This window comes from Eptesicus fuscus, chromosome 3, assembly GCF_027574615.1.
Source record: "Eptesicus fuscus isolate TK198812 chromosome 3, DD_ASM_mEF_20220401, whole genome shotgun sequence".
Taxonomy (NCBI): domain Eukaryota; kingdom Metazoa; phylum Chordata; class Mammalia; order Chiroptera; family Vespertilionidae; genus Eptesicus; species Eptesicus fuscus.
This window is the reverse complement of record NC_072475.1, coordinates 48604039-48625614: the sequence shown is the minus strand read 5'-3', so window position 1 is coordinate 48625614 and position 21576 is coordinate 48604039. Positions and strand designations below refer to the sequence as shown.

Below are 21576 nucleotides of genomic sequence, written 5' to 3'. Positions count from 1 at the left end.
ATTTACAATAGCTAAGATTTGGAAACAGCCTAAGTGCCCATCAGCAGATGAATGGATTAAAAAACTATGGTACATCTACACAATGGAATACTATGCTGCTATAAAAAAGAAGGAACTTTTACCATTTGCAACAGCAAGGATGGAACTGGAGAGCATTAAGCTAAGTGAAATAAGCCAGTAGGAGAAAGATAAATATCACATGATCTCACTCATATGTGGGATATAATATCAACATAATTTGATGAACAACAATAGAACCAGAGACAAATGGTAGGGGAGGGGGTGTTAGAGAGCAACCAAGAACATGTATACATGCATATTAGCATAACCAATGGACACAGACATTTGGGCAGTGGGGGCTTGCCTGGAGTGGGAATGGCTGGGGCATGAGGTTGGTCAAGTGAGAAAAAAGGAGACATGTGTAAAACTTTAGACAATAAATAAAAAATAAAATAAAAATAAAAAAGAATACAACCTGGCTGGTGTGGCTCATTGGTTGAGCATCAACCTATGAATCAGGAGGTCAGAGTTCAATTCCCACATGCCTAGATAGGACATGCAAGAGGTGGTTGATCAATGATTCTCTCTCATCATTGATGCTTCTATCTCTCCCTCTCCCTTCCTGTCTGAAAACAATAAAAATATTTTTTAAAAGAAAGTATATAAGCAGGCCTAAAGTATATGATCAGGCCTAAAGACATCAGGCTATGATTTCAGTGGTTCAGTTTGTCATTCTCAGTTTAAGAATCACCTTACGACAATGAGAAGCTTCTGGTGCTCCCACCAGACAAGTTTGATTTTAGATTTTTTCTTTTGAGACATAGAAAATAGACAGGTAAACTGAAGAGACAATCTGAAAATGAATACATAACATTAAAGGTATACGTAGGCCTTAACAGCCATGCAGCTCTGCTCCTATAATGTCAGAGAAGGTTAGAAAAGTTTGGGGAAGAGGTCTAGACCATTAGAAGGTTACTTAGGAAAAGGAAATAGATAACTGAAGCATTAGAATGTATTGTGTAGCAGAAATCAAGGTCACCCAGAAAGCCATTGAGGACCCCTTCCCATGGAATTGCTAATGTCCATGTGGGAATATTAACAAATTAACAATTGTCCAAACTGGAAAGGAGCTCAAAGAGCATTTAGGCTGACTTTCTTGTGCAAATATCAGACATGTATTGACTTGGTTATGGTCACCAGCTAAGTAGTGGCAGAGCTGGGATGGTAATCTAGGTTTCTGTCTTCTCATTCAGTACTCTTTCCACTAATATCTTTTCTAACCTTTCCTACAAAGTACTAGGATATAATGTACACTTGACTATTTGTGGCTCTTTGAAGCCCATGCACCAGTTTAGAGTCCACTCCAATAAAATTGAACAGTCATGTAAAAGCCTCAGAAAGGCCTTCAAAGGTTTCTAGGGACTCCCAAGGCCTAGTGGTCAAAATGTGTTTCTGTGATAGAAATGAGGTCCTTCTTCACTTAATCATTACACAGTTTAAATTTATCAAACACAGTCCTAATTCTCTATCAGAAAACAGTTAACACCTATGAGTGACAGGGGGCATCCAGAAGAAGGTCTGGGATTACCTATTGCTATGTTATTCTAAATTGTTGCATTGTTATAGGCCCTCCCAAAATTGTTGCATTGTTATAGTGTCCTCCCAAAATTCATATGAGGAAGACCTAACTCCCAGTACCTCATAATATGACTGTATTTGGAGATAACTCTTGAAAAGGATAATTAAGGTCAAATGGGGTCATATAGATAGACCCTAATCCAATATGACTGATATTTTTAGAAGAGATTAAGACACAGAAGACAAGGGCTGGGGGGAGGGGGGTTGTGAAGACAGGGAGAGAATATAGTCATCTACAAATCAAGAAGAGATGAATGAAACCAACCCTGTCAACACCTCGATCTTGGAATTCTAGTCTCCAGAATTGTGAGAAAACAACATTTTTGGTGTTTAAACCACTCAGTATGGTATTTTGTTATGGCAGCCCTAGAAAACCAATGTACTCATTAAACAGTAGGAAACAATGTAAAAAAGTAATTCCATAACACAGATGGGAGTTTTAAAGACAAAGTAATGCCTGGAAGCCAAAAGGAACCTTGGGGGGAAAAGTAGCCAAAGAACTAAGCTCTAAAATGATGATTATTTAGAGAAGCCTTGGTTTAATTTTTTTTTTCCTCAGAGAAAAAACATTAATTGGTAGTAAAAGAAATATAGGTATATTGTGGAGTAAAATGCAAAATTTACATGAACTTCCAAGAAAAAAGTGAATTTGAAAGAAATATTGCATACTGGTAGAGTGCTTTGCATTATATTCTTAGATTCCCAGGGATAAGGTGCTCATTTGCTTCTTAGGGGAATTTTGGTAAAAATTTTTGAAAAGCACTGTTCTAAATATATCTGATGCCTCCCAGATAGTCTTCCTTCTATAAAAGGCATCTCGGTGTTTTATTCTGTGCCAAGTGCTTTGAAAGATGACAATAGCAGATACAAATGGGTTCTACTCCCTGCCCTGCTTATTGTCTAGAGGGATTGATGCTTCCAGGTGGGACAGAAGTGTAGACAGCTTCCAGTGTCAGGGAAAGGGGGCAAATAAACAAGGCTCTCCCTTTAGACAGCCTTGATATGTGTCAGGGTTTGAAAAGGAACCACCTATGAAGAAAGTTCTCAGGAGCACAACCATTTTCTCCTCACACGTCTTTTAGCCAAACTTAGCTGAGCCACTGAGGTGAAGTATTAGATGCTTCCTTCCCCTCTCCAGATTCATGGCACATGCATCATCTGGATAAAGCCCTGGGGACTAAATGCAAAAGAGAATGTCACCACCAAAAGTCAGACTACCTTAACATGCAGGTATAGTTGCCCGTGTCATTGAGGAGGGTGGGCCGGAACCAGAGCACATCTTTCTCCTTACTTATGCGGTTCTCCGGGAGGCGGAAGTTAATTGGTTCCTCAAGGTCCCGGTCCTGCCTAGTCCAATACCAGATCAGAGTAAGGCCCGCTGAATGGACTGTGCTGTAGTTATTTTTCAAGAAGTGGTCAAAGAGTGGGCACTTGATGCGAGCTGGCTCATCTTCAAACACTTGGATGTGCCTCATGGTATCTAGTCCCCAGTCATCGCAGCGTTCTGGAACAATCAAAAAGAAAAGGCAGATGAGTCACCTCACACTTTCTTTCCAGATACCCAACCTTACCCAGGAACTTCCTTCTCTAATCACCTTCAATCATCTCTCTTTAATAACTACATATAACAGGCACCTGTGAAGTGAAGAAATGACTTCCCCCTTATTTCTTTACCATTTTATGACTATCTCTTGGATAATAATTGGATTTAATAGCTTGATCCCACTGAACTCTGAAAGATATGGGGGAGAATCTCACCTGAAAAATAAGTCATGTAGGGATCCCATAGGGCAGGGATCTCAACTGTTACATCACATTCATTTCTCTTTTGGAAATTGAGACACACCATTGTGTTCAAGAAGGATCATTTATTCTTTAATTGAGGGTTTAATAAATGTCTACCATGTGCCCCTTAACTTAGTTAAGCCCTGCAAGTACAATAGTGAGCAAGAGCAGACATGGTTCCTGACATTATTGAACTTACAGTCTAGTGAGTAAGTACTACTTAATTACTTAAATAAGTACTACTTTACAACTATGATAAGTGCTAAGAAGTGCATGGTGTAATGAGAGCATATATATTTGTAATAATTGGAAATGTGTGCTAGTGTTGCTCAGCCATGAAATAAATAAAATGTTACACAAATGGTAAAAAGGGAAAAGCAAAAGTCATGTGCTCTTTGACTCCTGTGGAGACAGAGGAAGCTCTCCTCAGGGATCCTGACTTTAGGACTAGGTCTGAGCTCTCCATTGGCAATATAATCTGAGCCACATTTGTAATTTTAGATATCCTAGTTACCACATTAAAACGTTTTAAAAAACAGGCAAAATTATTTTTGCATATTTTGTTAAACTCAATATATCCAAAACACTCTTAATACACTAACGAGTGGTTTTATATTTGCATTCTTTATTTGGTACTAAGTCTTCAGAATCCGATGTGTTTAACACCTGCAGCACATCTCATTTTTAGCTAGCCATGTGTGTCTACTGGACACCATGTTAGAGAGCAGACTTTAAGAAGTCAAGAGGTTTCAGTGACACTCATCAGGGAACAAAGGTGCTATAATTTCAATGACTCAGAGTCAAATAAATCCATAATGACTTTTATAATTTATTTTATAATGAAAAGTAATCACTTGTATATACAGGAAAATGATAATAAATGACCTTTTTTATGAAATATGGATGCAGAGTTCTAGATCTCATCATATGGAGACAAGAACAGAGAAACTAGGAGTGATAGAGTATTAAAGGGCCCAAAGCGACCACTTTAAAACAGTTTTTTTTCCTCATAACCCTGACATACATACATTCATACATACACATGCATATGTAAATGTGTATGCATTTTTAACTATGTAATATTCCCGACTTTTCAGCTGACATTAAAGTTTTTCATCCTAAGTATAAAAATTAAAAAGAATATACCCTAATGTTATATTTTAATTAATGATCTTTTAAAATAGTTTTACCACTTTTTAAATTACAGTCAATCACATAGTGATTTGTCACACACCAATATCCACTTAGAAATATGTAAACAAGTTTTCTTTTAACCTTTGGTAATTCTATTCTGTTCTGCGGGGGCCTGATGAGGCGGGGGCCAAACATGGCGGGGATCTCCCTTTTCCGCCTCCTGAGTGGCAAGAGAGATGAATGAACTGGTTCTAAATGGAGGCGGCCAGGGATTGAGAAATATTAGAAATAAAGAAAAGAAGACGCAGAAATAGATTCATAAAGCTGGGAGCTGGGTGGATCTTTCTGTGCCTTGCTGAGGCCACAGAACAGATCCAGACTGCAAAGCTGGTGCTTTATTTATAATCAGGGACAAACAAGGTAATCTGCAATGTTGTTGTAAGTTTTACTTGTTTTGGCAGCACTTGCTGCCCCTCCCACAGCCCACTAGCTACCCAGGAAAGATCTAGGGAGCAGTCACAAGATCAAGCCTAATTATGCTTAGAGGACTGAGCCCTCCAAGCTGGGACTTGTTTGCGACTTTGCCAGCAGGTCAGTCCGAGGCTTAACCCTATAACCGCTTCCTACACTGTTCCTTTTTCTCCTTGACCTTGTATTAATTCCACTATCTTCACACATAATTTTATTTTAATAAAATAGATTTCTTTTTGAATTTTGTAACTTTTTGATACTTTACTTTTCTGTGTAATATATAATGCTCTTTGTTGAAAAGTTGAATGTTATTGTGATTATAATATATACAACTTAAATGATATATATTTTCAACTTAATAAGTAATTAATAAATATAAAATTATATTGGAAATCATCTCTTGATAATAATCAGGGTGGGCTACTTTTGAATGAGAGGGTTTAGGCATTACTTGAAAATGTTTTATGTATACGTAAGCATTGAGAAAATCTGTCCATAGCCAAGAGCAAAAAGGAGTTTACTTCTAGCAAGGTTACTCAATATTTAAACTCCTTTGGAGTTTTATGCCCCATTTGTACTTTTATCATAATAAATTATTTTAATGACCTATCACTTGACATCTCTGGAAGACAAAGTTTGAATAAATAGACCTAATTCACATTCCTTCCTATATCCACATCCTCTCTTCTCTCTTCTCTCTCTCTCTTCTCTCTTCTCTCTCTTCTCTCTCTCTCCCTCTCCCTCTCCCTCTCCCTCACCCTCTCCCTCTCCCCCTCTCTCTTTCATGTGAGGACAAAGTGAGAAGGAAGCCCTTTGCAAACTGGGGGAAAAGTTCTCACCAGACACCTAATCTGTCAGTGCCTTGATCTTGGAATTCTCAGCCTCCTGAACTGTAATTACATGTGTGTTGTTTAAACCATCAATCTGTGGTATTCGTATACAGCAGCCAGAACTGACTAAGACACCCAGGAAAACCTAAATAAGAGACGACCAGCAAAAAGAGACCACCAGCACCTTCACCAGCACACTGTCTGGCCTGTCACAGCTGACCAGTGATGCGAAAGCAAGCCACGCTTCTGTTAGCAGAACTGCCCAGGCAGCCTACAGATCCGGAGAAAAATACATGTGTAACAAACAAAATGAAGTTTGTCACTAAAGTTTATGGTTGTTAGGCAACATTTTGGGGAGGGCAGATAATGGATAGAACAACTAAATTAGTGGCTACTTTAAGTTTGATAAAAGCAAAGGATTTGAAGCTTTATGACTTGCAAAGGGATTTGTGAGTAAGTAATAAATCTCTAAGTAAATATTATATCTGGAAAATTTAACAAACTGACTTTTCTAAGACGCAACAAATTGCTTCTACTTATAATTGCTTTCATTTAGAAACACCTTTTGAAAGCCAATATACAGAGAAAGAATTGTGATACCAAAATGTTGTTCACATCAATACAAACTTGATACTAAAATACTTTATAAAACATCTACCTTAGCGCATTCTTTAAACTATTTTCAGTAAAACTGCAAAATTGCAGAATTAGCTCATTCAATTTATAGAAACATATAACCATAGTTTTTTTAGATAACTATGTCAGACTATATACATGCATTCAATTTCATTCCTTTCTGAAACTCCACAAAAACTAAAATTACTTTTCAAGACATAACCCCAAGTAGCAGCAAGGATGGGAGAAAAGGTAACAGCAACACCAAAATGAACAAGTGGTATCAAGCTTAGCCTGTTTAGAATGAAAAATCCTGCCAGCAGGGGAAAACTGGAGAACAAACCAATCAGCAATGCAGAATACAGAAAAGACCCAGGAGGAGCTATCAGTAGCAACATAAAAAAAACCACAATAGTGCTGCTCACCAGTATCCCTTGGGTTCGCTTCTAGACATATTGTAAGATTATACTCACATTCCCTCTAAAGTAAGGATCAGCCATTTGAAGGGCCATGATCCCTTTCCTTCTGGGTTGGCAAATATGAAAGTACGAAGAATGAAACTCTCTTAGCTTAGATCCCTCGATATGGATTATATATATATACCAGAACTTTGTTTTACTAAGACATAGAAAATAGAGATTTGCTTTTTACCAATATGAATAATCTATTCTATCCTGGCAAATGCAATCATTTACCTCAAAACTGAGGACACAGCAGAGGGTGGTGAAATAAGGACAATCAGATAAAAGCTATGTCATATGTGACAGCCTTTGTGGTAACTCCACTCTCCTAGCACTCAGTAACCTTTCCCAATCAGCTCCAAGGATGAAGTGGTGAGACCTTTACCCACCAGGCAAAAAAATGAATGAATCTTCTAAGGAAAATGTGGCTAGCTTCAGAAAAAGATGTAGCACTCTTAATATCAGTGGTTCGTTAACAAATTGCACCTCCACACCATCCAACAGAAAAGCTCAAGGTTAACAAGCCTCACACTCATATTTAAATTTTATTTTTCAAGTACATTTATATTCAATATTATTTTTTATTAGTTTCAGGTGTATAGCACATAGATGACTGTGTAATTTACAGAATGTTCCCCTAGCTATTTCAAGTACCCACCTGACACAATACATAGCTATGACAATATTAATGACTATATTCCCTAGGCTGTACTTTATATCCCCATGACTATTTTGTAACTATCAATGTGTAGTTTTTAATTCCTTAGCCTTTTTCAGCCAGCTCTCCAACCCCTTCATATCTGGCAACCATCATTTTGTTCTCTTTATCTATGAGTCTGTTTCTATTTTACTGTTCATTTATTTTGTTCTTTAGATTCCATATATAAGTGAAATTATATGGCATTTGTCTTTTTTTTTATTCTGACTTATTTCACTTAGCTTAATACTCTCTAGGTTCTCCATGCTGTTACAAATGGTAAGACTTTATACTTTACTACAGTCTAGTAATATTCCATTGTATAAATCCCTACTTATTTTTATCCATTTGTCTATTGATGGGCTCTTGAGTTGCTTCCATATCTTGGATATTGTAAATAAAGTTTCAGTGAACAAGGGATGCATATATTCTTTTGAATTGGTGTTTTGGGTTTCTTCAGATATATTCCCAAAAGCAAATCCCTATTTTCTGTGACTTAGTATAACAAAGCTCTGCTATATATCATGCATATCAAAGGATCTAAGCTAAGGGAATCTCATTCTATGTACTTTCATATTTGCCAATGCAGAAGGAAAGGGAACATGGTGCAATTGCTAGGCTATAAGGCAGTTCCATTATTAATTTTTTTAGGAAACTCCATGCTATTTTTCGTAGTGGCTGTAATAATTTATAATCCCACAAACACTACATGAGGGTTCCCTTTTCTCCATATCCTCACCAACACTTGTTGTTTGATTTATTATGACAGCCATTCTGACAGGTATGAGGTGATAGCTTGTGGTTTTAATTTGCATATCTCTGATGGTTAGTGACTTTGAGCATCCTTTCATATGTCGACTGGCCATCTGCATGTCTTATTTGGAGAAGTGTCTCTTCAGGTCTTCCAGCCACTTTTTAATTGGATTGTTTGTTTGTTTGTTTGTTTGTTTGGCATTACATTGTATAAGTTATTTATAAATTTTGGATATTAACCCCTTATCAGATTTATCATTGGTGAATCACTTTCCCCATTCAGTAGGATGTCTTTTTGTTTTGTTGATGGTTTTCTTTGCTGGGCAAACAGTTTTTAGTTAAATGTAGCTCCATTTGTTTATTTTTCTTTTTCCCTTGTCCAAGACGATATATCAGAAAAAAAATTCTTGCTAAGAGAAATGTTAGAGTATATTGCTTATGTTTGCTTATAGGAGTTTCATAGTTTTAAGTCTTACATTTAGTATTTAATTCATTTTGAGTTTATTCTTGTATATGGTGTAAGAAGGTGGCCTAGTTTAAATTTTTGCATGTATCTGTCCATTTTTTTCCCATCATTTAAAAAAGTTCTTCCATTTATTTATTTATTTATTTATTTATTATGTATGTATGTATGTATGTATGTATGTTTAAATATTTTTAAGTGTGTTTCTTATAGGCTTCATTTGGTTGGGTCTTGCTTTTTTAATCAATTTGAAAATTTCTACCTTTTAATTGGGATGCTTAATACACTTACATTCAAAGGGATTATTGATATGGCCAGTTTTAAATTTGTCATCTTTAATTTTTTCTTTTTTGTCTCATCACCATTTATCCCCCTTATGCCCTTTTCCACCTCCACCCATCACTTTTCTCTCAGCAATCACCATACTGTTGTCCATGTCCATGAGTTCTTTCTGTTCCCACTCCCTTTTTGGTCAATCCCACCCTCCCCACAACCAGAGCTGAACTGTCAGCTTGCTCTCTATCTATGAGTCTGTCTCTATTTTTATTTTTTGGTTAATACTCACCTGAGGATTTTTTTAAACATACTTTTATTGTTTTCAGATATAAAGGGAGAGAAGGAGAGAGAGAGAGAGAGAGAGAGAGAGAGAGAGAGAGAGAGAGAGAGACATTAATGATGAGAGAGAATCATTGATAATCTCCCTCATATATGCCCCCTACTGGGGATTAAGCCCACAACCTGGGCATGTGCCCTAATCAGGAATCAAACCATGATCTCCTGGTTCATAGATTGATAATCATTGAGCCACACCAGCTTGGCCCGAGGATATTTTTCCTTTGATTTTTAGAGAGAATTGAAGGGAGGGGGAGAGCTGAAGAAAGAATTGAAGAAAGAGAGAGAGAAACATTGATGTGAGAGAGACACAATGATTGGTTGCCTCTCATGCAGACCCCAACCTGGTGGGGATTGAGCCTGCAACCAAGATATGTGCCCTTGACCAGAATGGAACCCTTGACCCTTCAGACCCCAGGCCAACACTCTACCCACTGAGCCAAACTGGCTAGGGCTATTTTTAAAAAATATTTAAAAATTGAATTTTTAAGAGAAAGAGAGAGGGAAAGGGAGAGAGAAACATGGATGCGAGAGTGAAACATTGGTAGGCTGCCTCCTGCACACCCCTCCCACCAGGGATCCAGCCTGCAATCTTGGCACGTGCCCTGACTGGGAATTGAACTGGCAACCTTACAGTGCACAGGGCAATGCCAACCAATTGAGCCACACCAGCCAAGGTGAATAGACTGTCTTTACCCCATTGTATGTGGTTGTCTTCTTTGTCATCTATTAATTGACCATATAGGGGTAGGTTTGGGGACTTAATTCTATTCCATTGATCTATGTATCTGTTTTCATGCCAGTACCATGCTGTTTTGAGTACTATAGCCTTGTAGTATAGTTTGATATCAAGTGGCCTTATACCACCAACTTTGTTTTTCTTTCTCAATATGGCTGTTGCTATCTCAGTCTTTTGTGATTCCATATAAATTTTTTGGATTATTAGTTCTAATTCTATGAAAAATGTCATTGGTATTTTAATAGGAATTGTATTGAATCTGTAGTTTGCTTTGGGTAGATGGACATTTTAATTATGTTAATTCTTTCTATCTATGAGCACAATAATGTTTCCAGTTATTTGTATCTTCTTCAAACTCTTATTCATTGTCTTGTAATTTTCTAAATAAAGTTGTTTTTTTTACCTCCTTGCTTCCTTGACTAAATTTTTACCTCCTTCACTAAATTTATTCCTAGGTATTTTTTGATGCAATTGTAAATAGAAGTGTTTTCTTAATTTCTTTTTCTGATAATATATTATTGGTATATAAAAATGTAACCAATTTCTGAATATTTATTTGGCATCCTGCTAAATTGATTAATTCATTTATCATTTCTAGCAATTTCTGGTGGTTCTATATATCTTTAGCGTTCTCTATAATCTTTAGAGTTCTCTAGAATTTTTAGGTTCTCTATATTTAGTATCATGTCATCTGCAAATAATGACAGTTTTACTTCTGCCTTTTTAATTGAGATGGGATATAAAATGATCATATAGCACTTTCAAATGGGATTTATTCTTTGGATGCAAGTTTGGTTCAATAATCATAAATTAACATAATACTCCACATATACAAAATGAAGGATATAAACCATATGATCATGTCAATAAATGCAGAAAAAGCATTTGATAAAATCCAGCACTTATTTATGATAAAAACTTACAGCAAAGTGTGGATAGAAGGAATTGTATAATCATTTTAATGTATTGTTACATTTGGTTTGCTAATATTTTTGTTAAGAATTTTTACATCTATGTTCAATAAGAATATTAGCCTATAATGTTCTTTCTTTGTAGTGTCTTTATCTGGTTTTGAAATCAAGATAATGCTGACCTTGTAAACTACTTGGGAGTTTTCCCTTCTCTTGACATTTTTGGAATAGCTTGAGAAGGATAGGTGTTAGTTCTTTTTTGAATGTTTGGTAAAATTCACTTGTGGATTTTTTAAGTGGAATTTTTTATTATTATTATTGGTTTGATTTCATTGGTTGTAACTTGTCTGTCCAGATTTTCTATTTCTTCTTGATTCATTCTTGGAAGATCATATTTAGAATTTTTAGTCAGCTTTTTAACCACTTCTTATAAATGAACAGATAGCCCCAGAACACATCCCAGACAAATCTTGACCATAAAAGGTAACATCCAAATAAACAATGTAAAAGAAACTTTGAGAAAGCCAAAATTATTCAAAGAAAAAAATCTTTAAAAAGCAACGATCATTAACATCCTCTGGAAAACAAGGGCACTGCTACATTCATGAAGCAAGAACAGAATGATATAACAAAGGCATATTCAGAGAAAAGCAAAGCTCATTAAAATTAAAATTATGATTGCAGACTGTTAAAAAGTAATAAGTGGGTTGTTTGAAAGTTAAAGTTGAGAATTTCTTTAAAAGGAGAGCAAAAATAAAAAAGACAAGAAAATAAGAAACCAGTCCATGAGTCCCATCATCTCAATGATAGGAAACCCAAAGGAAAAGAAATTAAAAAAAAAAAAAGAAAACTCTCAATTAACTAATTCAAATTAATTGCAGAACTAAAATATATAACCTTCCAAGTTAAGAGGACCTGTCATTCCCATTGCACAGTAGATAAAAACAGACTTACACCACAAAAATATTTTTTAAACAAGACAAAAATTATATAATCCACCAGATAGTAAGAAAGAGGTGGAAAATGGTTATACACAAAAGACCACATATCATAACGACTTTGGAACATTCAAAAACTAGACTGGATGGAAATGAAGCAATTCATCTAAAAGAAAATTATTTCTGATCTCTATCTAAATCCAATGAAGCCATCAAGTGTGAAGGTAACATTTTCAGACACATAAAGACCAAGTGATTTGATATTCCATGTGCTCTTTATCAGAAAGCTTCTGGGAGATGCATACCACCAAAACCAGATAAAAAATCAAGAAAGAGGAAACAATATGATCATGGAATAGGGATAAATTCAAGAGATAGAAGAAGGACCCCTAAAGAATAGTGAAGGAGATCCCAGGATAACAGCTATGCAACAGAGCTTGGTAATGGATTGGCTTAAGTAGAAAGAAATGGAAAGGTCCAGAAAATAATAATTTGTAAATGATAGATTGCCTAGTTAGATTAGCAATATGGAAAATTATGCTGAAAGACAATTGAAAATTATGAAAACTGTTACTAAAAGAAACTAATTAAAATAAGCATATGAAAGCAAGGCCATTAATAACTTCAAAAACAAAGTTAACATAATCACAGTTCATTAATATGTGAAAACATTAATTAAATAATTATTAATTCAACCAAATATTGTTATGCTATTATAGAGAAAGAGATGGGGAGAGAAAATAGAAGGAATGGCAGTTTAAGAGAGAGATTTATACATTTTGTATAATTTAAAAAGTGAAGAAATAATGCTGAAATTAAAAATAAAAAATTTATGCCGAAACCGGTTTGGCTCAGTGGATAGAGCGTCGGCCTGCGGACTGAAGGGTCCCAGGTTCGATTCCGGTCAAGGGCATGTACATTGGTTGCGGGCACATCCCCAGTAGGAGGTGTGCAGGAGGCAGCTGGTCAATGTTTCTCTCTCATTGATGTTTCTAGCTCTCTATCCCTCTCCCTTCCTCTCTGTAAAAAAAATCAATAAAATATATATTTTTTAAAAAATTACACAAATTGGTTAGTAAAATATAGATCAGAATGATTAGAAGAAATATATAAAATAATAAAAAAGTGGTTGCCTCTGAGGAAGACAACTAATGGGAGAAAATGTTAAAGCATGAAGAATACAATTATATTGCTTTTTTAATATCTTAGCTTTAAAAAGCATACCTCTGTGTATGATCTGTTTTAAAAATAAATAAAATGTTAATAAAGAAAGAAAGGATGGAAGAAGGAAGAAAGGAAGGGAGGAAATATCCAGTATGTCATACAATTGGCAAAGCCATTCTCAGTGTCATATATTCTGTATGTCATACAATTGGCAAAACCACCCTAAGTATACCTACTTAGAAAAAAAAATCAATTTCATTTTTAATTTCAAAATTGTATTAATACATGTTGGCATGACAGTCATTTACTTTTGAATTATTGTGTACTGGAGGACCAGCACACAAAATTTGTGCAGTGGTAGGGTGCCTAGGCCTGGCCTGTGATCAGGGCTGATCTTCCTTAGCTGCCAGCAGCTGGCCCCGCCCCCAGTTCCCCATTCCCCATTGGGCAATCAGAGCCTACCAGCCAGGGGGAGGAACCTAGAGGTTGGATGTTCTTGCCTGCTCGCCAGTCCTGCCCCCCATCACTGGTCATCCTCTATGTGTGGGGCGACCATCGGGGCGATCAGGGCCCCGCTTGCTCACACTCACCTTGGCCTGTGCCACCTGTGTTCACCGCCACCCACCCCCAGTTCCCTATTCCCCATCAGGCAATCATAGCCTGCCAGCCAGGGGGAGAGACCGAGAGGTTGGCCAGCAGGCCCTGATCAGGTGATCTAGGCCTGCAGACTGGGGGCAGCTCCTGCATTGAGCATCTGCCCCCTGGTGGTCAGTGTGCATCATAGCAACAGGTCGTTTAGCCATCCAGTTGATTTGCATATTTACACTTTTATATATATAGATAATTTAAAAGAGAGAGAGAGATACACAATTGGACAGCTGATGGATTTGGAACTTCACCATACTAAGTTTGTTTTCTGAGTGTAATAAGATACTACTGCCTTCTATATTTCATAAAATATATTCTTTATGTAGTTCCTAAAGGCATCTCTCTGAAGAGCTCTAAAGTATTTGTTCAAACTTGGATAATGATAGAAGCAACCCCACTCTACAATATCTCTCAATTCAGATCACCCCAACTGGGCCTTCAGATGACAGTTCTGATTTAATGACTTATTCTTTCTCTTCTTTTTTTGTTAATCCTCACCTGAGGATATTTTTCCATTTTTTTTTTTTTTAAGAGATAGAGGGTGAGGGAGAGACAGAGAGAGAAAGATCGATGTGAGAGAGACACATACATTGGTTGCCTCCCACAAAGGCCCCAACCAAGGCCTGGAATTGAGCCTGCATCCAAGGTATATGCCCTTGACTGGAATCGAACCCAGGACCCTTCAGTCCGTAGTCCAATAGTGCACATGACTCATTCTTAAAGGGAACACTGGTAAATTAGGAAGAGGAAGCCTTTCTGGAGGTTAATGGCATCTTAATTAAAGGAAACTTTCTGGCACTAATATTACAAACTGTTACTTTGTTTGGTCTTAGAGGTCTTTATAGCATTGGGCAATAATTAAGGGTAAGATAGATGATAAGTGATAAATGAATTCTGTGTGTGTTTTTTTTGTAAAGTAGGAGAATGCTGATTGTAAAACTAAAGATGGAAATTGAGAGAGCTAGTACAATATCTCAACAACAATTATATACTCAGATTAATTTGGGAAGAAGTATGAAATGGGATTTTGGTGATCACTAGGGCAGACTGTGTCAGAGACTGGCTAAATGTTCATTAATCCTGTTTTCTCCTTCTTGGCCCATATGAAAACTACATATCCTTAGCAATTGGGTTGGGGCGATGTGATTTAGTTCTAGCCAATGATTGTGGCAAGAAATGCTATACCACCTCTAACTCCAAGCATAATCTTTGGTGCTTTCTCTTTCCTTTACATGAGACCTTAAAGGACAGAAATTTCTGAAAAGGATAGCATCAAAAGATGGAAGGAGCCTGGATCCCTGCCATTTCTCAGACCAGAGATACCAGGAATGCCATCTCACTTTCAAAGGGTTGCAATTGAGTCAAAAATAAACCTCTATAGTGTTAAGCCACTGTGAATTGGGGGATATTTGTTATAGCAGCTAGTAGTAGTGTCTATATCTTGACTAATAAAGAAATGCAAAATTTTTCTTTCAATAACATAATTTCATACATCAAAAGCAGACACTTTTTCAAATGCCATTTGTTAAAGGCCACTGCAAACTTAAATTTAAATACTGATCAATAACCAAGGTTTTTAGCCAATGCCATAGGCTTAATATCTTTTCAACCAAAATAAATGTAATATGGTTTAAGGAGAAAAGAAATTACCTTCTAGGTATCTCCTTTTTTGGAATGTTTCATGGACCAAATGAATACATCTATAAAGTGAGCCAGACACTTTTATTATAGGGACTAAAAACACATGTATTAGTATTCATAAATGTTAGCAAAAATGATATTATTATTGAGCTTCATCTTCAGGGTATTTGCCCATTTGAAATTAGTTCTGTGGGTTTTTAAGTTTCTCTAGCCAGCCACCTGAGGGCATTTTGTCAGAGCTTTTTAAATTATTCAATAAACAAATAAATACAAAATTAATGGCATCAAGTTAGAATGTCATATAATTCCAAATTAATTATATGATTCTCTGCAGGCACCAGCAGAAACAAAGACTATAGAAAGGCTGTTATGCAAACACATTTGTCTCTAATAACAGCAAAGGGGTAATGAATTATTGGCACAGTGAATTACTTTTTGGTTTAGAATGTCCCTTCTTATCCAGTCTACTCCCCAGTGGAAGTCCTCTCTGAATTGGCCCCTGAACATGGGGAACCACAGCGTCATCGTTTCCCTTAGCCAAAGGATTTCTTAAGGCGGAGGCTTGATAGCACAGAGGACTAATGGAAATGTGCAAAGCCTTGCAAAGCCAAGTCACTGGAAAATCCAGCCCACGCTCCTGACAGCAATTAGCATTTATATAACAGGGTATACATTTTAACTAATTAATCTCACAACACCCTCTTGAGCTTTCATGCCCATTCCCACATTACATGCCAGGAAACAGAGACAGAGAGATTAATTGACTTACTTTTGCCTGAGTGGTGGCACAAATAAAAGCTGCCTGAATATAGATCTAGGATGCTTTTCCTACATCCATGTTCACACATTCCAATCAAGATGTTTCCCACAGAAAAGCCATTCATATATTTGTATTTATTAAATATTTACTGAGAACCTGCTGTGAGCAAGGCATTGTGTTGGGTGCTGAGGCAGATATAAGAAATCAGGAAGCTCAGATATAGAAAAAAGAAAAAGGTTTAAATATTGGAAGACCTCATGTGGAATTAATTTCTATATGTAATTATTTGCCCTGTGCTCTATACTTGCCATGTCATCCTGGGCAAAATACTTCCTCTCTCAGACTCAGGTTCTGCATGTATAACATGCCTATTTTATAGTGTTGTGTAAGAATTCAAGGACCTGGCCTTTGAAAGAAGCTCAGTACATATTAGCTGTATCTACCTGATAAATCTGAATGGGTCCTTGACCACCAAGAAGTTAATAATCTTATAAAAAAAGAAAGAGATAGACCCTACGTTAAGTAAATGGAAATATCTGGTGGAATGATCCAATGGTTAGAATGGGATTTTAGTAAGGAGCATAGTTACTATCCTGTCTAATAAAGAGGGAATATGCAAATTGACCATCACTCCATCACAAATATGGTGGTGCCCATAGCCAATAGATGGCAGTGTCCAGTCCCCTCAGCCCTGCTGGTGTCCCCAGTCCTGGGGGGCAGCAGGCAGGCTGCGCCACTTGCCTGCTGCTGGAGTCCCCCAGTCCTTTCAGTCCCGCTGGCGGTAAGCAGGCAAGCGGGCCCCGCAGAAAGCAGACAGCAGGGCCTGCTTCCCCGTCGCTGCAGCGTCGAGCAGGCAGACCCCCTCAGACAGCGAGAACCATGGAGAGCAGGCCTAAGCCATCAGTAGGACATCCCCTGAGGGATCCCGGATTGGAGAGGGTGCAGGTCAGGCTGAGGGACACCCCCCCATGCATGAATTTCATTCACCGGGCCTCTAGTACTATTATATTATACTAGAGGCCCAGTGCACGAAATTCGTGCACAGGTAGGGTCCCTAGTGGCTGCTGGCTGCCAGCTGGATCCTCCCTTCCCCCCAGCTGCCAATACCACCCCCTGATGGTCAGCGCACATCTAACTCCCAGTTGGTCGAACTCCCGCCTGTGGGGACAATTTGCATATTAGTTTTTATTATATAGGATTATATTATATTATATTATATTATATTATATTATATTATATTATATTATGTTAATTATGTTAATTATATTATATTATTTCAGGGTGGAGATAGTGGTCCTTAGATTGGTTTGAGAATAGAACCAGTTCCTTTTAGTGTTCCACACTGGAACCCCATGTGAATGATGCCACTTTAAAAACTGTCCTTTCATTCTAGTTGCCCTATCTAAGCCTGAAGGCAAAGACTAAGTCTAATAGAAGCACAGGTTTTATATCCATTCTGGTAGTTTTGATTAATTTTGTTTTTCTTGTGGTACACAGGGCTCCTCAGAAAATGTTAGCCTGGCACTGTGCTTCAGAGAGAATCCAAGATGTGAGCAAACTGGTTAGGTTGGCAATTTTGAATGAGTGGCATGAAGACAAAGAATAAATCAACACATTAAGTGTAGGCAAGTTTCTGAGGAAAAATTTTGGAGTGCCAGACACTAAGCATTAGGGATGGGGATCACAGACATAATTCAAAGAGGCTTTGACATGCCCTGGCTTTCTTAATTCATTTAAAAAGTATGTACTGAATGACCTATTATGTGTCAACTACTAAAGTAGGTGCTCAGGACACATTTGTGAGCAAAACACAAGTCTCATGGAGCTCACCTTCTAACACAGGGAGACTGACAATAAATAGTCAAAATGCCAAATAAGGAAAGTATAGAGCATATTGGAATGTGATAAATCAATGGCACAAAGCAAAACATAGAACCTGTTAACAGGGTTCGGGAAAGAGAGATTGGGGGAGAGGAGAGAGTCTGGAGTATGCAGTTTTAATAAAGATAGGGTACTTCACTCAACTATTATAAACCTCCATTACCACATTCAAAAAGTGAAGCTTGTACTAATACAGAGCAGTAGTGTAAACAGAATGAGCCTAGGATATAAAGTACCATTGAAACTAAAGTTCTATGCACATATTAGTAACAAGTAAATTGTGAATAGCCATTTCTATGGGAAAATTATTTCCTCTCCCCAGGTCTACAGTAGAGATTTCTAGACATAGCCCATTTACGATGTCCCTATACTCCCCTTTTTCTAGACTATGGGAATTTGCAGTTGGGCACATGGCCATTCAGAATAAAGGCCACCTTTCCCAGCTTTCCTCTCACTTGTAGGTGGTCAGCTAAGTTCTAGCCAATCCACTCTGTTTGAAATAATAATGTGGTCAATTCCAGAAACCTTCCCTGAGAGACACTGGCATGTTCCTGTGTTTTCTAGGCTCCTGCTCCATCTCATTTCTTCCATCTTGCTACTGCACACATGAATATGACAGTGGGAGTTGCATTGTAGATCATAAGAATGAGGGATACATCCTAAAGATTGTGGAATATGAAAGTGAATAAAGAATGGAGCTGCCTTACCAGCCCTGAACTTTCTGCCTCTAGGATTTACATGAGAAAAACCTTTTTTTATCTCCTTACTACTCAAAGTGTAGCCCAGAACCATTATCATCATCATCATCCCCTGGGAGCTTGTCAGAATTATAGACTTTTAGGCCCCACCCAAACCTTCTGAATCAGAATCTACAGTTTAACAAAATCCACAGGTGATTTCTATGCATAGTCCTATTGGATAAATATTAGTTTAAAACCATGATTTTGAGTCTTCTTATCCAAAGCTGATCATCATCCTTACTGATAACAATATCCTATTTCATCTGTTAAAGTGAGTTGTTGAATTATTTCTGACATTTTATCCATCCCATGAGTCTATGTCCTTTTGGTTAATATTTACATTTTAAAATATATTCCTTTTTGTTCCTCAGTAGGAAAAGGTATTTAAAACATCTTAATATTTTTCTGGCAGTGTCTTATTAATAAATCTCCAATTTTCAAAAACATCTACAAACTACATCTCCTAGAGTATGATTTAAGTGGAAATAATAGTCAGAGGAGAGATACTCAAACAAAGTTTTAGAATATGTTGCTGAAATTTGATAGTTACCAACTAAGCCATCAAAATGAGAGAAGTTAGGGGTGAGTGAAGGAAGCTGAATTAGACATTCTCATGTTGCTTGTACTGTTCAACAACACTGAGTTAATAACTCAACAGATGGACCAGATCATTAGACATACCTTACTCCCACCAAAAAAGGGAGTTTTCTTGATTGAGTAATTTGAAGAAAATAAGAAACAACCCTGAGTGGTTGATAGGATTTGCCAGATATGGAAAAAATATCCAATTCAGAAAACAGGCTGGGAAAGGGGGAATCCAGAGCTACTGCTTTAGTCCTGCAGGGGTTGTCAGTGTTTGTTCCTAAAACAATTTTTATTCCCAATAATGTTCTCCTCCCTCCTTCAATTCAGAGCATGTATTTTTTTTTTTATTGTTTAAGGTATTACAAATAGTAGTACATATGTCTCCTTTTTTTTCCCATTGACTTCCTCCTCGGCCTCCCCTAGCCCCTAGTACTTGCCCTCCCCGCCCTCAGTGTCTTCCGTCTACTGGCTGTGCTTATATGCCTGCATACAAGTCCTTCAGTTGATCTCTTATCCCCCCCAACCCTCCCCTGTCTTCCCCCTGTAGTTTGACAGTCTGTTTGATGCTTCTTTGCCTCTATCTATTTTTGTTCAACAGTTTATGTTGTTCATTATATTCCATAAATAAGATCATGTGGTATTTATCTTTCACTGACTGGCTTATTTCACTTAGCATAATGCTCTCCAGTTCCATCCATGCTGTTGCAAATGGTAAGAATTCCTTCTTTTTTACAGCAGTGTAGTATTCCATTGTGTAGATGTACAGTTGATCTTCAGTTTACATCAGAGATCTGTTCCTATGGTGCAAGGTAACGCAATTTTCACCAGAAGTCAGAACCCACCTACATAAGCACCTATGTCACTCACATGGAGCACATACACAGCAGTAATGAAGTGAAAGAGTAAAAAAAATAAAAGAAAGATAACAATTCCTGACCTTTACTCGTCTTACCTAATAATAGAGAAACATGTAAATTGACGTACCTCCACTACACCCACAGCCAATCAGAGTGAGTATGCAAATTAACCCAACAAAGATAGTGGTTAATTTGCACACATAACTGGGTCCTGGGAACCTCCTCGGCACCCAAGTCACTCCCAGCTGGCCATCAGGTGGAGGCTTTAGGATTGGGAAGGGGAAGAGCCTGCGATTGGAGGGGCAGGGTGGTCCCCCTTCCCAAGCCTAAAGCCTGGGGTGGAGGCTTTAGGTTTTGGAAGGGGCCGAGCCTGAGATCAGAGGGGCAGGGAGTCCCCTTCCCAAGCCTAAAGCCTGGGGCAGAGGCTTTAGGCTTGGGAAGGGTTTGAGCCTGTGATTGGAGGTGCTGGAGGCAGGGAGAACCCCTTCCCAAGCCTAAATCCTGGGGCAGAGGCTTTAGGCTTGAGAAGGGGCCGAGCCTGCAATCAGAGGTGCCGGGGGTCCCCCTTCCCAAGCTTAAAGCCTAGGGCAGAGGCTTTAGGCTTGGGAAGGGGCTGAGCCTGTGATCAGAGGTGCCGGGGGGGGGGGGTGGACCCCTTCCAAAGCCTAAAGCCTGGGGCAGAGGCTCTAGGCTTGGGCAGGGGCCGATCCTGGGATCAGAGGGAAGGGGGAAAAATCAATGGAAACATATCCTTAGGTGAGGATAAAAAGAAAAAGAAAGAAAGAAATGTCATATCCTATGAAAGACACATATTGAAAATGCTTAAAGAAAGTTGTCATTTTTTCATGGTGAAGGGACTGGAGTCTGTGTTGATGAAAATACCTTGGTGGCTGCGGTGACTGGCAGTGGCTGCAGCAGCAGGGTGATGGGGCTGGCGCCTTCCCCTGATCAGCCCAGTTGCCTCCAGCAAAGGGAGGCCAGACTTCGGCTTAGGTCCGCTCCCCATGGGGAGCGGGCCTAAGCCATCAGTAGAACATCCCCTGAGGGCTCCCAGTACGTGAGAGTTGGCAGGCTGAGCTGAGAGACCCCTCCCCAGTGCACGAATTTCGTGCACCAGGCCCCTAGTGGTAAATAAACAATAAAAAACCTAAAGCATATATGTACGTATGTCAAAATGATGGAACTATTTTTTTTTTTATAAATAAATGGGAGATGGAGATGTAATCACAAAACGATGTATGTCAAGTCTGACG

General features: G+C 38.0%; 1 protein-coding gene and 1 long non-coding RNA gene across 2 annotated transcripts in view; one reads left to right on the top strand and one right to left on the bottom strand.

Moving 5' to 3' along the window:
* The window catches only part of LOC129148569 (uncharacterized), a 31477-nt gene extending 16299 nt beyond the window's left edge, over nucleotides 1–15178 (top strand). Inside the window, exon 3 of the long non-coding RNA XR_008555555.1 lies at nucleotides 15097–15178. This is a non-coding gene — a long non-coding RNA (uncharacterized LOC129148569). The remainder of the gene's footprint in view (nucleotides 1–15096) is intronic.
* The window catches only part of IL1RAP (interleukin 1 receptor accessory protein), a 169138-nt gene that overhangs the window by 58250 nt on the left and 89312 nt on the right, over nucleotides 1–21576 (bottom strand). Inside the window, exon 4 of the mRNA XM_054713830.1 lies at nucleotides 2857–3142. Coding sequence (XP_054569805.1) covers nucleotides 2857–3142 — 286 coding nt within the window. The remainder of the gene's footprint in view (nucleotides 1–2856; nucleotides 3143–21576) is intronic.